At 43.9% G+C, this 16,091-nt stretch overlaps 3 protein-coding genes across 8 annotated transcripts in view; all 3 read right to left on the bottom strand.

Moving 5' to 3' along the window:
• PLA2G4B (phospholipase A2 group IVB) overlaps positions 1 to 2,402 on the bottom strand; it is a 49,674-nt gene extending 47,272 nt beyond the window's left edge. For all 5 annotated transcript variants that reach the window (XM_071427335.1, XM_071427334.1, XM_071427330.1 and 2 more), the window contains exon 1: positions 2,265 to 2,402. The gene's annotated coding sequence lies outside the window, so the exon portion shown is untranslated. The remainder of the gene's footprint in view (positions 1 to 2,264) is intronic.
• Positions 1,397 to 8,074, bottom strand: LOC139590138 (acyl-coenzyme A thioesterase 1-like). Its single transcript, XM_071427336.1, has 3 exons — positions 6,688 to 8,074; positions 5,157 to 5,359; positions 1,397 to 4,136 (listed from the first exon to the last, which is right to left on the bottom strand). Exons 1-3 carry the CDS (start codon positions 7,139 to 7,141, stop codon positions 3,534 to 3,536), a joined length of 1,260 nt encoding a protein of 419 aa, XP_071283437.1. The 5' UTR covers positions 7,142 to 8,074; the 3' UTR covers positions 1,397 to 3,533.
• A 132-nt stretch (positions 8,075 to 8,206) lies between these two features.
• Positions 8,207 to 16,035, bottom strand: JMJD7 (jumonji domain containing 7). Of its 2 annotated transcripts, none has more exons than XM_071427337.1 (8): positions 15,921 to 16,035; positions 15,197 to 15,350; positions 14,043 to 14,296; positions 13,531 to 13,587; positions 13,023 to 13,118; positions 10,711 to 10,787; positions 9,479 to 9,638; positions 8,207 to 8,931 (listed from the first exon to the last, which is right to left on the bottom strand). In XM_071427337.1, the coding sequence occupies exons 1-8, from the start codon at positions 15,985 to 15,987 to the stop codon at positions 8,843 to 8,845; spliced, it is 954 nt and encodes a 317-aa protein (XP_071283438.1). In that variant the 5' UTR covers positions 15,988 to 16,035; the 3' UTR covers positions 8,207 to 8,842. The 2 variants fall into 2 exon arrangements, with proteins under 2 accessions (XP_071283438.1, XP_071283439.1); XM_071427338.1 differs by lacking the exon at positions 8,207 to 8,931 and adding an exon at positions 11,419 to 11,510.
• Positions 16,036 to 16,091: the final 56 nt, after the last annotated feature.

Consider the following 16,091-nt stretch of genomic DNA (forward strand, 5'->3'; position numbering starts at 1 on the left):
CACCACACAACATATATTCTCATCTTTCACTTCATTCCTGTTCTGTGGCCATGAAACAACCTCACTTGCAGAAGCCACCCAGAGACACTGCTTCACCTGAAGAAGCTCAAGGCTTAGAGAAGCACATTTGCATTGAAATCCCTCTGCTCAGCATAATCCTTATTAAAATTCCATTGAAGCCTCAAATACCCACTACTTCTGCAGAGACAGCCACTTTCTCAAAGACGTTTCACCTCCTCTGCACCTGTGGTTCACTTTTTGCTAATAAAGGCCTTTTGTCTACTTTCATTCTGCAGTTTCCTTCAAATTATACTGTATATGTATCAAAATGCTTCAAGGTCAGTCTTCAATGCAAAGATGGAAAATCTTAAGAATGTATTGGGCAAATCAGCACTCTCCATTGTTGCCTGAATCCATGACAGCTGGGGAAATCATCCTACCCTAAAAAAACATTGCAAGACATACTGTTCTCTTATAGTAAACTTGTTCATAGCAGCTTATGTGTGGGGATATTCTCAGTTCTTAAGAGGCTTGTCACAAGCTTTTCTTATTCTCAAAATAGAAATGTAGTGCAGAGCTAAACAGTGGGTGACTAAGAATAAAGACAAGATCCTTCAGCTCAAGCTAGTCCTTTGATACTCTCTTTTATCTGAAGCACTTTTCAATTAAGCGGATTACAAGAACAGAGTTTCCCCTCCAACTTCTATTAGATTTATCAGTTGTGCTTGGCAGAGGATCTCTTGCAGCTAAAGGTCCATTATCTTTAATTAAATAATAACTTTCACATTGTTCTTGAATAATGTTGTCTGTATTCAGCAGGCCTGGAGAGACTATATGAAGAACTCTGACTCAACAGCCTGCAATTAGTAGAATATTGTCTTGAAAAAACCTGTGATCTTAGCCCTACTGGTCTAAACCATCTCTTCAGCAGAAGAAACATTAAGCAGTCGAAATCTTCAGCAAAGTGCTGAAGAACATTCTTAAGAACAGGCAGAAGTGTATTACTGAAATTAATCCATTTCCAGTTATTTTGTATTAGTCTGACATCAGTTTCCAGTTTCTATTTCCTGAAAATAAGTTTCAATTTTGAGTTTAATTTTAAAAGTATTCTCAGTGCAACTGAGTTGCCTTGAATTTTCTCCTGTACAGAGATGCTCAGCTACATCAGCTTTTTCAGTCTTTCTTGTCAGATGTCATCCAAATGATAAAGGGCTCTTAAGTGGGTAGCAAAGCTGTCATTCCAGAGCAACAAAAGAAAGAGGTCCTATGTGCTGTTGTCATCAATGGAGTCACCAGTCAGCTCCCTTCATCCTCTGCTTTGAACACTGTTTTCCAAGAACCTGACTGCCAAATGTGACAACATAAAAACTGGATGAAAGCATCACTGACCACACTGTTGATTTACCGATGGAAAGCATTTTTATTTGGAATGGTAGTTTCCTATAGATAATGTATTTTCTCAGAAGGTCACAATTTTGTAAATCAAAGTATAGATGTTTGAACTGCTCATTGAAGGCTGGGAAAGCTAGTTTCCCCTCAGAAGGGATTAAAATAAATGTGAGTTATCCCACAGGCTGGAAACTAACACACTGCTTTGTATAAACCCCACTGTGTTCATTAAAAATAAAGTAACTTAATTACTCATACGACAGAGAACCTCACAGCCTAAAGCCCTGAGTCTGAGGAAAATGTGGATCAGCAGCCCAGGGTTTTCTGAATGCTTCAATAACACAGAAAAATTAGGGAAAAGAAAATGTTCCTTACTCAGATGGAACTGCTTAAATGTGTTTGACTTTCCTTGCTGTTACATGTTACTCTGCTGCCAGGTCCCACCCACTCGCTAAACATCTGGAACAATCACAGTCCATGCAGGACATAGGCACACAAGGGCCAAACAGAAATCAAGTAAGGGGCAACAGCATAAAACTTGATGGATGACCAGTATGGGTGAGCCGGAGAGAGATGTCGCCACTCTAACTACTCAATACCTTCAGCTACAGGGTACACATCTACCAGTCTGAGGAACAGGGGGTTCAGGAAAACCAGAAGTACCTGAAGGGACAGTCTGTGCTGAATATATTGTATGAGAGAGTCTCCACCCCTCTGAGGCCCAATGTGCTCATTTTGAGTGACCATTGCCTCCCTGAAGTAAGAAAACTAAGGGCATGATTCCTCCCTCAGCAGGATCCAGGCTCCTACAGGGCTTTTGTCTCAGCAGGAACTGGAAACCAGGGACTACACTGTCAAAGGCAAGATTTTTCTACCTCAGTGCAATGCAGAGTCTTCCACCTCCTGCTTGCTTCTGCTGCCCGGGTGTGAGTCTTGACTGCTCCAGGAGGGAGAATCCGCTCCACTGGTGCCATTTGATATGTAGCTGCTGTTGGCCACTATCCCACAAATGCACAAGGTAGATTACAGCCCCCCCTTGGCAGGTTTGGACTTTGGTAAAGGGTAAGAAAATGCCCATTCTTCCAGAAGGTGAGGTCAGTCCTCTCTTGAAGAGTGGCATTTCTTAGCTGTCACTGAGCCCACAGCTGTCTGCTATAGTGCAGGACCACTGAGGCAGCCCACCTCACTGGGCTCCTGGGAACTCAGCAGCAGTGGCTTTACTGTTCCCCCCAAAATGGAGACAAGCTAACTTTCACCATATGAGAGCAAGTACTTGGCACATCTGTATCACCCCTGTGCAAAACCACAGACTTCATCACTTGTCTTCCCAACAGGAGGTGAGGACTCCTGCTCATGACCTCTTCAATCAAGTGAAGGAACAGCTTGTGGCCACACCAGGATTGTTCCTTAATGTATTGGCAGGTGCACAGATGATTGAAGGCTTCATTCAGATAATCTCAAGCAAACTGTGCAAACACAGATACACTGCACATTGCACTCACTGAGTGGTGCAGCAAAAACTTTACCCTAATATGGAACTTATATGGAGTCAGCAGGAGATACAACCAGGGTAACCTGGGTAAGATTCACTTCTGGGTTTTGAGGTACTAGGAAAAAAAAATATTATTACAGCACTTCAGATTAAGCCAGAAGAGTGCCTCTTCCCTTAGCTGAGATCAGAACTACTGCAACCTTTTTACTACGAAATGGGAGAAAACAATATACCAGGAGGAAAGATGAGTGCAATACAGTGTTGTCCAACAAAATTGCTGTTTATATCTATGTTAGTTAAAGGTGCAAGACTAAACCATTCCATGGATAACTCCTCCTGTAAGAGTATTTCCGCTTATGAAAGGAGATGGTGGCAGATTGAGGGCAAAGATAGCTCAGCACAAATGTGATTTAGATGATGGGATGCTGGGTTGTTTTTAGACTACAGCACAGATGGTGCCAATCTACTGTGAAGCTGGGGTCAGAAGTCAACTGAAATTCAACTAAAAATGGGAAATTATTTGGGGAATGAAAATAAACAACTATGCAACAGTGGAGTTTAGACGAAGGCAATCCAGGAAACTTCTGGTGAGTTTCCAAGATCCAGTGAGTGCTGAAATACCATCCCTGGCCAGTATCTATGACAGTTTCCACTACAGCTTGCTCTTAGGGATGTCTGAGTCCATCAAATGTTGCCAGAAAAAGGCCTGTATCCTGCGCCATGCATCTTCTTGGGCTTTAGCATGCTCTCTCCACTGCCCTCCCCAATGCACCAACATCCCAAGCACCCTGTGGATTGAAACTTTGCACAGAGGCAAGTATGGCGGCTCCAGGAGGTGCCCTGCTCCAGCATAGGAGTAGAACTCCACTTCTCGGCCATGTTGCCGAAGGCGCTGAACAGCATCCTGGCAATAGAGGTCACTTTTCCAGTTCATGTCATCCAGTCCAGACAGGAAGAGGAACTTGGCTAAGGACCGCTCCACAGGTATGCGACAATCCCAAGTTGCTGGGTCCATGTGATCGTCTAAGACATCTGAAAAATCTACTATTCTAGACTCATCACTGATCTTCACCCTCCCCAAGTCATATGGGTGGACAGGAATAGTGAAGCCATCCCCCTTCAGGGGAATAAAGGAATTAAAACTACTTCCAGATATGCTGACAGCTGCCTTGATACCAGGTAGAAATGTGGCCATGGAAAGGGCTAGATCACCTCCTTTAGACAAGCCCAAAACACCAATGCCAGTATCTTTCACCTGAAACAGAATTATGAAAACAGTAATATTAATTACTCTTTATTTCCTGAGCTGACACACCCTGTCCAGTTCTGCTTTCTCACTCATCCAACTACAGCCACTCATATTTTGCCCCTTCCCTCTCTCTGTTCAGGTTATATTACTCCTTCATCTATCCCTCTCTGCTGAGCCTTCAAAAGAGTGACTACGAATTCTACAGTTCCTCAACATTTCTCTTCCTGTAACACATTTGCCTCCTGGTGACCTGCATAGACAAATTGTCCTTGCTCCCTCCACATCCCAGCTCAGCTTGCTCTCAGTACAGCGTCTTTACTGCTCCTCTCTCCAAGCCACTTTTTCCCAGGTTTACTTGCATTGAATTTCTTCATGCAGTTTCTTCTCCCCTACAGCTGACACCATTTCATAATGTTCATTACACCTGAGGCTAAGTGAGCCCAACAGCTGTTTAAATCAACTTATTTCTAGTGAAGGCACTTCACACTGAATTCTAGATGTTTCAGAGCTTTCTGAGGAACAAGACAAAGAAGCAAGGCTGAATTCTGCTCTCACACTGCCTACAATCCTGGTGTCCACGTGATAGAAAGTAAATAACTTTGCAAAACAAATACACATTAAGTAGCATTGCATTAAAAATTTATATGCTACTTGATTTCTCTTGGTCACTTTTGGGTTAAGTATGACGATACATTGCCATAAAATGTCTTTCTTGTCCCACACACTTGTTCAAATACAGCCTCAGCTTCTTAAGATATGTCACACCTCCAATGCTACAACTGTAAAGGATTCTGTTGTTAGAGTGTTTTATTACTGTCCTGCAAAACTTACTCAGAATCAAAAGCCTGTAATATCTCAGAAACAGTAAAAAAGCCAATGGATTTTTTTCCCTTCTAAAATCTTAAAATATGCAAAACTAGTACAAAATTACTGTTTCCTGCTTAAGCAATTTAATATTTCTAGTCTAGGAACCAATTATCAAACTGGGAAATAGTTTTAGGAAGAGCACCATAATTCATCTCTTACCTGCTGCTGCTTACGCAAAAAGTTCACAGCCTCCTCAAAATAGCTCAGTTCAAGGATCTTTGGCATAGCAGGGATGTCTTCAAAGGACATGTAAGCAAGAGCCAGAGTCACAAAGCCTCTGCTAGCCAGGAGACTTGCTCTGTATTCAATAAGACCTCCTCCAGATCCATACAAATCAATAAGTCCAGGGAATGGGCCAGGTCCTGCAATGAAAGGAGGGTGTATACATAACCAAAAGAAAATTCCTCTACATGTTCCTTTTGTGGTGTCTCCTCAGCACACATAAGGACAGCAGATATCAGAAAATCATCCTCTGAAGCTTTCCATGATGGGTGTCATTCTCAGGAACACACAAAATGACTGTAAGAACATGAATTTGCACATTTCTTTTCTCTTAGGAACTCATTATAGGAAGTTCACATGTTGGACATCCTTCTCTCATCCTGAATTTGAGCTGGCATTGGCCTACAAGTCCTCAGACCATTGAGGATCAATGAAGAAACAGTATTACTGCAGGAGTGGCTCTTCCTTAGGCACTATGCTAGAAGGCATGCCATGAAGGGAATACTTGGGTTATGAAATACTGGGGTTATGAAATACTCACAAATGCCAGAACTGACCTGTGCCAATTCAGGCTTCAGTAAGATCTGAGTAACTGCCCCTGAGCTCCTCAGTTCTCCCGCAGCAATAGGACCTTCCTTTCCTGATGCTGGTCTGCCCATTCTCACAGCCAGATTTCCCTTACAAGATGTGGTGTTGCTGCAGCTGCAAGGGACTGTTTGTTAATTACAGAGCAAGACAGCCATGTTTAAGTGGCATTCAAGGAACAGAAACACTTCAGGCTTAAAGCAGCATTGCACAGGGTCCATTCTCAGCACTGTCTGTGTACAGAGTTGTAAAATATGGCACCTGTTTAATTAAAGACCTTGCTTTTCCCATTTGTCTCCCATCTCCCTAAGTAACCCATGCAGTTCAGCTGCCCAGTCAGGAAGAGACTTCTTTCTTTGGCTTTTCCTTAGCTAGAGACACAGAGAGACAGGTCCAGAACCTGCAGGAACATCTGTAGGAGCTGCTGAGGGCATGGTTCTTCAGCCTAGGCTGGCTGCAGCCTGAGTCCAGTGCTCCCACATGCCTTGTCATTCTTCACCCCACAGCCAGAGCTGTCACGCATCACAGCTCTGCCAAGGACCGGGGCCTCTTTGTCCTGTCAGCTAAACAGAAAAGCTAAGAAATAAACACACTGTTTGACAAAGCTCTCGCTGCAAGAGAGGTCAAGACACTCAACTGGAACAACCAGGAGACACCTTGTGTTACCAATGCTGCCCTCTCTGCACCACCATACCCCTGCCCCGCCTGGGCAACACCTGCTCCTGTTTGCTCCGCTGTGATGATCCAGGTACCTGTGCCAGGCACAGGCTGAGAGAAGCGTTAGCTGAGGCTTTGCTCTGGGTTGCTGAGTGCATTCAGGGACCACGGGGCATAATACCTGGTGTCAGACATACCTAGAAAAACAGAATGAAATTAAACTCACCAGGAGGGAGGAAGAGGGTTGCTCTGAGACGACCTTCTCTGACCGAAATCCTCTTCACCCCCTCTCCTAAAAACCATCGTTCGTTGGTGCATTTTCCCAGCAAGTGGCTCGTGTCCCCATGGCCCTCGTACACTTCCAAGTCCACACAGAAAGGGGTCAGGACATTCCTCTTTGCCAGCCGCTTATAGGGCGTTTTGGACCGCAGAGCCCAGAGCAGCCCCATGGGCTCCACTCCCAAATAGCTGCCCCCCAGCGCTGGGGAGCGGCTGAGGTCCAGCTCCCCGCTGCTCCCAGCCCTGTAGAGAGCGTGGGATTGGAAAACCTCCCCGCTCTCGTCCACCAGGCTGGCCCGGAGGGTGACCGCCTGCTGCGGCTGCAGTCCGGCCACACGGATCTGCACGGGCTCATCGAACAGGCACCGGAGGGAAGGCAGGACAGACAGACGCACCGCCATCCCGGCTGGCCGGACTGAGAGCTGTGGTCCTGCCTGGGGTGAGGCTCCGACCGCCTGAACTGCGTGAGACACGAGCCTCAGCAACCTGTCCCTTCTCGGGATTAAAATCTCCGATCAAAGTCCAGGAGGAATCATCGTGAGCACTTCCTTTACTCGGCCGGCACGGGCTGCTGGGAGCCGTAGTTCAGAGCACTCCTCCCGCCAGACTCTCCGGCTCGGGTGGCTCGGGGACACCGGCCGCTTGCACGGGCACAAGCTGTCACTTGTTCTTGGCCAGTGCTTTTATTTTTGATTACAGAGAGAAACTAAATTAAAAACCCCAAAGCAGCAAAAAGAGATATCGAAATTGCTGCGCCCCCCCCAGCTGCAGGAAATCCCAGATTTGGAAGGCTTGGGAGACTTTGCCAGGGAACAGTAAACACAGACAAGCTGCAAAGCCTAAGCAGCATGACATCTTAGTCTCACCACGAAACAAAGCCTGCTCTTGATCCCTCTTGACCTTCCTGCAATTTTTGGACAAGCACCGCAAGTTAAAATGAAACTTTATGCTATAACTATGTTTCTTTTAAAAAGCAAAAGAAACAGAGTCAAACAAGTACAATTTTTTTTCCTTCCCAGTAATTAATTTCCCCTGTATTAAAAATGTTTCTAAGGATCTGTTTGAAGATCTAACAATAAACACCAGCTTTTGGTTTTCATAAACAACAATACTACATTTTTGCAATGTCTGCGTATTTAAAAGACTTCTTGTCTTACCCTAGGGGTCTCAGACACGTGAGTAGTCCCATCCTACTCTGTGGAAATAAAAATGGGAATTATGGCTGTTTGAACCAGGCCCCTGGTACAAACAACTTGCCTGACCATACTCTAAGCAGCAATTAATGGCAAAGGAATGAAACAATCAGTGAGCTTACAAGCTGTAGAATCACACCTCATGCCATGAGACCACAGATGATATGCAGATTGACTGCAGATATGGCAGAGCAACTCTAAAATCATCCCTCAGGATGCAAGAGAATGCAGTTATGTTTAAAAACAACAGTGAAAGGAAATAAAAAACAGCACTAAAAATGTGTAGCTTTTTATTGGAAAATAGCCAAGATTGACTTTTGCATGTCCTCCTAGATGTCCTTCAGCCATTGTTTACTTTGGAAAAAAAAAGTAAATTATTACAGAAATAAGGTTTAAACTGACCTATTTATTGCAGAAATTGTAGTTTCTCACCATCAAAACACCACAGCCACTGAGCTTAAATAATTACAACAGGACAGACTTTTGCCTTAAGCAGAATGCATAGATTGGACTGTTGCAGCCTGATGCATAGAGCAGATCCTCCCTTGTCCACTTGGGTTGTAATGAAAACAATCTGTAGATCTGAACAAATAGTCAGGGCTTCCATTTTGAGATTTTCAAAACCTGGATTATCTCCCTTCACATTTTATTTTGCTCACCATCACCAAGGCAACATGCAAAGGCCTAAAAATCCTATTATCAAAGTTCTCCTTACAAGCCAAAATATCTGGCCAATTGGTCTGGACTCTGAAATCAAGAAAAATAGCCATGATGTGTTCAGCGGGCATTGTTGACTGTAATTTAATGTTCAGTTCTTTTTGGGGGAATCACGTTTGTACTCCAGTCACAGATGCTGATGATTGCATCACATCAGAAACAGACATCACAGGCTCGAGTCTCCCACCTTTGCTATGGCATTTTCACAGCTTTTGTGAGACAATCTAGTAGTTGATAATAGCTGTACTTAATGTCATATTCCATGTCATACCAATAATTCACTGAGGAGACAAGAAAAGGGAAAAACATTTTAAGTCTAGAATGTAATGATTTACAAAATTCTCTTCCTCAAACCTTGCAAAACTTGCACAACATAACAATAATACCTGGCACCATCTCCACCCCTCCACATGTACCAAATGAGCACTGATCAAAATTCTGGAATTCACTTGGGGAGAGAAGAAAAAAAGGGATAGAGAGATTATGATAAATCCTATAAAGAAAGTGATGACAAAGACTTTTGGTAAGTGCAGGGGAACAGTAACACAAACACAACTCTATTAGCAAGGTAAGAGACTGGGTCAGAACAGATTTCAGCTCATAAGAAAACAGAGTATCTTCCATGTTGTGTCAACAAAGCTATGAATTATAAGCAAAACAGGCTGCAAGGAGGCAGCCCCATGGGATCTGTCAAGATTGTTATTCCCTCCTGCAGAGAGGTAGAAAACCTTAAAGGAACTTTTGCTTCTACTGGTGCTTTGCTGTGGGATATCTACCTTCACACCCATCATAGTTCAAAAATGTATCTGGAAATACTGTCTATTTTACCTGCAATACAGCCATGTGACTGCTGAACATGATGGAACCAGAGAGAAGGTAGATATAACATCTCACCAGCTTTCACTGTACACTTCAAAGGCTTTGCCTGAGCATACTCTGGATACAGTTCCAGATCAGGGTTCAAGGGGTCCAGAGGGATCCAGGGCACCTAAAGGAAAAAGAGTGTGCATATCGTACTGACCCTGGCAAAAAATTCCAGAAAGCTTCCAGAAAAACAACTGATAATCAAACTCACTAGGTTACAAAACATGTACTTTGTCTAGCAAAACATGTACAGCTACACAGCTTTCCACATGCAATTGGGAATAGGTCAAGGATGCAAAGATGTGCCTCCTTCGGTGATGCATTTCTATTTAGAAAAAGGCAATAAATATCATCCATGAAACGGCAGTCTCATGGCATACTTTCAAAACACCTCCAGCCCCTGAAGTTGCTTGTTCCCCCTACATTCAGCACTTGAATACTTTATCTGCAGCACTCTTTTTAGAAATTCCTTTCTTCTTCTTAGGCTCTCTGGTGTAATTTTTACTCCCAGCAGCTGAAACATCCCTCCTCTCTGAGAAGTCCCTCATGCCTGCATTAATTCTTTCTCTGCCCTACAGAATTATAAACTTCAGCATTCCAACCTTTCTGAATTACAGGAATGAGATTCCATGTGCACCACTCTGGAAACAGAGAACAAGCCCCAGTTCAAGTTCTGTTGTAACATTACTCACACTTTGCAGAGGCAAAAGGCAAGGGCTTAAGATTCTACTGAGATTTGTAAAGTGCTTCCAGATCTAAACATTTTAATCAAATAAATATTGCTACTACTAAGAAAATACAACTTATTAATTCAGACAGGTATGTTCTACTGCACTGAGTGATACGACTGTGGACCTGAGTAGAGGGCCAAAAGAAAGTGAATGTAGAGGGGTCTATTTCAGACATCATGAAATCAATTCCTTTGTTGTCAATGCATTCAAAAGTTCTTTAGTGGATCTTTTAAAGTCTGGTGCCATGCAACACTTAATTATATTAATTGTTTCAGGTGTGCAGTAAAAGATTTTTCTGGAAGCTGGGTATCCTTTGCAAATAGTAAAATACAAGTGAAATATCTGGGCATTTGCTTTCCAATAATGAAGGATTTCTAAATATCAATCAATATGCTGAGTTTGAGGGCTCAGCAATGTCCCAGACTCTCCCTACTGTATTAACTGCATTCTCTATAAATTTTTTACCTTCTCTGCAGTAGTTTCATCCACAATTTCAAATGAACCATCTTCTGATACGTGGTAGGTTGCTGGCTGATAGAGCTCTGGAACCAGATCAAAGAATTAAATGACAATTCAGAGAACCTAACAGCAGTGCATGTCACACTTTCATCAAGAAAAATTAAGACAAAACCACTTTCAACTTTCACTATCCTTCTCTTTTTCCATTTCAAATTTTATCCAGTTTTTAATATAGTTTTTTTGCAGTCAGTCTGAATAATACTGATTCTCCTCCAAGCCCATTTGTATCCCAGTCCTATTTTGTTCCAGTAACTGTTTTCTTTCCTTTTCAGAAGGCATAAATGCACCCCTGACTTACACATCATTCTATAGTTACTTAGGTCAGTCTACCAAAGAAGCACTCACAAGAGTTATTAGTGACTTGTGGCCAGTCTTTCATTTCTAATTTTAATTGACAGGGCTCATCAATTGCTTCAGATACTGTTGGTTGCTTTTCTTTCATTGCTTCAGCACATGTAGTTTTCTAAGCCCTCCCTTCAGACAGTTTCTCTCTATTAATTAACCTAATGCTCAAAAACATGGAATTCTCTTTTTACTACACACCATGAAATGTAAGCATTATCTCTGTTCTGTGTTTTAACAGTAATTTGTTTTACAAAGTAGGACTCCTATAACATACATATATTTCATACATTCACATACATACAACACCACCTGTCCAAGAAAGGCTGAGATGGGGTTGTTCAGCCTGGAGAAGACAGGGGGCTGAGGAAACCACACTTTGGACTTCCAGTACCTAAAAAGGGCTTATAAGAAAGACAGAGAAGAACTTTTTACCAAGGCCAGGACAAGGGTTAATGGTATCAAACTGAGACAGGGTAGATTTAGATTATATATATTAGGAAGAAATTTTGAACAATGAGGGTCATGAGGCACTGGAACAGATTGCCCAGAGAAGTTGTGGATGCCCTGTCCCTGGAAGTATTCAAGGTCAGGCTGGATGGAGCTTTGAGTGATTTGGTCTCTTGAATGGCAAGGGCATTGACTCAATGATCTTGAAGGTCCCTTCCAACCCAAACCATTCTATGATTCTATGACTTCAAGGTTGTAAACAAAATAAAAACAGTATAAATAAAATATTGTAGCAGCACACATCTAGCCAAAATTATATTTCCATCATAGAGCACTCTGCATTCACTTAGTCTGATGGTTTGAAAGCCAAGGAATGGGAAAATTAAGTCTTAACAAGGTATAGTTAAGCTGTCTGTCTTTTAGATGACACTGTAACAATAACTACTGCTGTGCACATAAAGAAACAGAAAATAGGCAGTGTGAAGCAACACTGCCATAAGAATCTCTTTCTTCATTTCTCAGTTTTCAGAGATTCAGTTAGTAACTTGGATATTTCAATACAAGTAATATTTTAGCTTCCTAGCTTTTTTTTTTCCTAGAGAAAAGCAGGTAAGCAGAATCCAAACCTGTACAACGACAAAGATGACATGCTACAACACTGACAATATACTTAAATAATTTAAATATTCTAAAGCTGAAGAGACTGCCACAAGTATCAATTAGGTTGGCAAAGACATCAAGATATGAGATCTGAGATCACCTGAGATCATCAAGTCTGAGGTATGACTGAACACCACCTTATCAACTAAACCATGGCACTAAGTGCCACATCCAGTCTTTCCTAAATCACCTCCAGGCACATGACTTCACCACTCCCCTGGGCAGTCCATTTCAATATCTAATCACATTTATGTGAAGAAATTCCTCCCAATGTCAAATCTAAACCTCCTCTGGCCACAACTTGAGACCATTACCTCTCCTTCTGTCACTGGTTGCCTGGCAAAAGATCCTGACCCCCATCTGGGTACAACCTCCTTTCCAGGAGTTCTAGAGAGTCATATGTTCCCCCCGAGTCTCCTTTTCTCCAGGCTAAAAAAGGCCAGCTCCCTCAGTTGCTCCTCATAGGAGTTACTCTCTGGAACCTTCACCAGCTTTAATGCCCTTCTCTTGCCTCACTTCAGTATCTAAATGTCCTGCCTGAACTGAGTGGCCCAGAACTGGACACAGGATCAAGACGTGAACCGATGAGCTCATTACTTTACTGGACTGGAAAACCTGGCTTCAGAATAACATTTGTATTACAAACTACCTGCAGCTTGAAGTAGAAGAGATTTCTGTTCACACTTGAAAGCATAACACTGCATAAACATCAAAATGTTACCACTGTTTCCTTTTTTCACATCTCTCAGTGTTTTAGTCTGTCCTCCTTCCAGCCTTCAGACACATTGCACAGCAAAATGATGTACCATATGGGATGAAGGGACGGTCACTTGGTGGATGCAGCAGAAAATATTTCTCTCCAGATACTACACAGTACAAGTTCTCATAATGATCTTTATGTACTAGGATTGAGAAAAAAAAGAGAAATGGGGAGAAAAACAGAATAACATAGCTATTTCCTTCTCTGCAGCAGAAACTACAGTAAACAAAGTTATCAGCTTTCCCTATTATTATCAGACTGCTTCTTCCTCTTGCAGCCAGTGGAAAGTCACAATATCATGCTGTAGCAAATGCATTCAATGAAGCAAAATGTCAGTGCTTTGCCTGACACAATGTCAGGTAGATGCATCCAGAGACACTGCAGCAGGAGGCTGCAGAAGGGCAGAATAAAGAATGCAAAAAAATCATTTAAGTTAAAATAGAACTGTCCTGTCAGAAAAACCACACCATTCTCCTGAGCCACTAACTCAAAACAAGCCAGCTTAAATTTGTGCTGAAACCACCAGAAGATTTACACTGCCATAGGATACGTACAAGATGTCACAGCAGCTGACTCCCCAAGCCAGAAATTCACAGCATCAGGCTTCTTCCCTGTATAGTTAGAGAAAAGAAATATAATGACAATAACAAATCATCCTTTTTTTAAAACTTCTGTCCTATAACTTCCTTCATAACTATGACAGATTTCATGGCGAATAGCACTCTGTGAACAACAGCAACCTCCTTCTACACTGTGAACACTAAGCCAAAACATAACTCTAGATCAAAGAAAAGCCACTCAATGTAAAGTGTTACACAACCTCTTTTCAGCTGTGAGGGTCCCATTACACAACATACTGATTTCAGAGTAATCCAACCCCAAAACTTGGATTACTCTATTAGGTATTTTACCACTTCTGCTTCCTAAGAGGATGAAACCAAACTGAGCTGTGGCATTCAGAAAGAGAACAAGTATTCACCATGTAGTGAATTGTTTTAAATGTGTGTGATTGTTTTAAAGCTCCATGCAAAATATTTACTGAATATGAGAGAAATTGAGGGTTTACCCAGTGCCTCACTCATCCATGGTATGTCAGGCTGCACATCACAGACAAGTTCAGGGAACTCCTCAGTGAGGTTTGAACACTGCTTCTGCACATAGAATACATTGGGAGAGGTCACTTTCTTCTCCACGATGTCCAAAAAGTCCATGAAAGGCATTTGGCGCTCCTCTGGCATGACAAAACGGTCCTGAAACACTGCATCTGCATAACCATTTGGTGTCACTGCCACACTCACCACCTTGGGACCTACCACCTCCCTGCAAAACAAATCAAAAGGTTTATACCCAGGCCTGCAATTAGTTCTCATATAACATACTGGTTATTTTAAAAACATGCTTCAAGGGCAGCAAAAATAAGATGCCTGTCATTCCATGGATGGGTGTCTCTAGATCAGATTTTCTGCTATGTGGTAAGGACTCCAGCATTCTGCTCCAACTGCTCCCTGCAGTCAAGGCAACTCTAGTTTCTTTTTCCTCTCTGAATTCTCTCCTAACAGGTACGCTCACAAGGGATCTTCCTTTTCCTCCATGCAGTGGTCCTCTTTGGCCACTTCTTTTCACCAGTCATGGCAGAGCTTGATATTATTGTAGCTGTTAAACTCAGCCAAATCCACGGGTTCACATGTTCTGAAAAAGCATCTGAGCAGGGAGAAGGGGTGGACAGAAACTGATAGATACACACCCCATGAGGCTAATAGTCCTTAGTTCCATGAGATATTTACCTTAAAACCCCACAGAATCTGACTCACAGATACTAGGTCTAACCACAAATCCTCTCTTAAAAGAAGACTTTTTGTTAAAATTTCAGTCATTATTAAAATGCTCACCCTTTAGTTTTTTGAAGAAAACAAGGTGTGCTCAGTCACAAACAAGAGTCTGTTCTTAGAGCATTACAGCCCCACTCCCCAGCTGTGTGGGTTTCAATAGCCTAAGTCTGTTGGCTGCACACAGCCACATCATCCACCCTCCTGGCTGCAACTCGGAGGGCAGTGTGTGTGCAAGGAAGACACACCTGACCTTGGGAAGACTGAGCACCTTCAGCCAGAAACAGGAAGGAATCTGGGCTAAACTTGCAAATAAAAGCAAAGATTAACCAAGGGGTTTTTGGTGAGGTCACCCAAAACTGAACACCAGTCCTGCTCCACAGCTCGCTCATACCTGAGGTATGCTGAGGTCCATTTCTTCAGAGCTGGCCAGTGGCTGATGGCGTTGCGGATTACGCAGGGTTTATTCGGACTCACCCACTCTCGATAGAACTCCAGCGGGGACGGAGGCCTATCAAGACAGGGCACGGACTCCGGCCAGCCCAGCTCTGCCCAGGCAAACAATAAACAGTGTTACTCAGCATCCCGGGACAAGCGCCTCCTTCTAGCACACGGGCTTCACGCGCCTCACCACGCTGACACCAAGCAGCGCTTTCCACGGATCCAGAATCCCTCTGCTAAAGCCCAGAGAGTGTTAGGGCGCTTTCAGAGCCGGATGGAAACCTTAGGCCAGCGCCTGAGGATAAAGGGCCAAAGGGCCTGTGCCATAGGAAGTGCACCTCCCATACAGAGGTGATACCAGAGAATGGTATTTTGGAAACTGGAATAGTACTTTGTTTTGCTACTTTATACAAAGAGAAACAACCATTAAAGGACCGTTTTCTCGAGTTTCGCTTTCTTCTCGCCGGGGCCTTTCTGCTTCACCTTGACCTCGGAACTACCACATGCCGGCAGCGCAGTGGGTGCCGCTGACGGCCCCACGGCGCTGCCGCTCGCCGAGGCGGCAGCACCGGGCGGGCCGGGCCCCGGGGCGGCGGCGGGGCCGGCCCAGCACCACTGCCCGCCCCGGGCGGGGTCACCGCGGCCTCCCCCGCCCCGCTCCGCGCTCCGGCGCTCACCGCGGGCCTCCCGCGGGAAGGCGGCCAGGCAGCCCCTCACGGCCCGCAACGCCGCGCCCTCCGCCATGCACCGCCCGGCCCCGCAGCGACCGGCCCCGCCTGCTCCCGCCCCCTGCCCGCCCCTTCCCCCGGAAAACGAACCACGGGCGCAATGCCCCAGTGAGTCGCGCA

Source organism: Agelaius tricolor, unplaced genomic scaffold (assembly GCF_023055355.1).
Source record: "Agelaius tricolor isolate 1412-34295 unplaced genomic scaffold, bAgeTri1.0.p SCAF_5, whole genome shotgun sequence".
Lineage (NCBI taxonomy): Eukaryota > Metazoa > Chordata > Aves > Passeriformes > Icteridae > Agelaius > Agelaius tricolor.

What these genes read in the sequence shown, in the direction of transcription:
- LOC139590138 (XM_071427336.1), bottom strand. Translation starts at nt 7,141, where the DNA reads ATGGCGGTGCGTCTGTCTGTCCTGCCTTCCCTCCGGTGCCTGTTCGAT. An exon ending in AACCCTCTTCCTCCCTCCTG is followed by an intron (nt 5,360 to 6,687) that starts GTGAGTTTAATT and finishes CTTTCATTGCAG; the next exon opens with GACCTGGCCCATTCCCTGGA. An exon ending in TTTTGCGTAAGCAGCAGCAG is followed by an intron (nt 4,137 to 5,156) that starts GTAAGAGATGAA and finishes ATTCTGTTTCAG; the next exon opens with GTGAAAGATACTGGCATTGG.
- JMJD7 (XM_071427337.1), bottom strand. Translation starts at nt 15,987, where the DNA reads ATGGCGGAGGGCGCGGCGTTGCGGGCCGTGAGGGGCTGCCTGGCCGCC. An exon ending in GTCAGCTGCTGTGACATCTT is followed by an intron (nt 13,119 to 13,530) that starts GTACGTATCCTA and finishes TCTCAATCCTAG; the next exon opens with TACATAAAGATCATTATGAG. An exon ending in CCGTCCCTTCATCCCATATG is followed by an intron (nt 10,788 to 13,022) that starts GTACATCATTTT and finishes ATCTGGTTCCAG; the next exon opens with AGCTCTATCAGCCAGCAACC.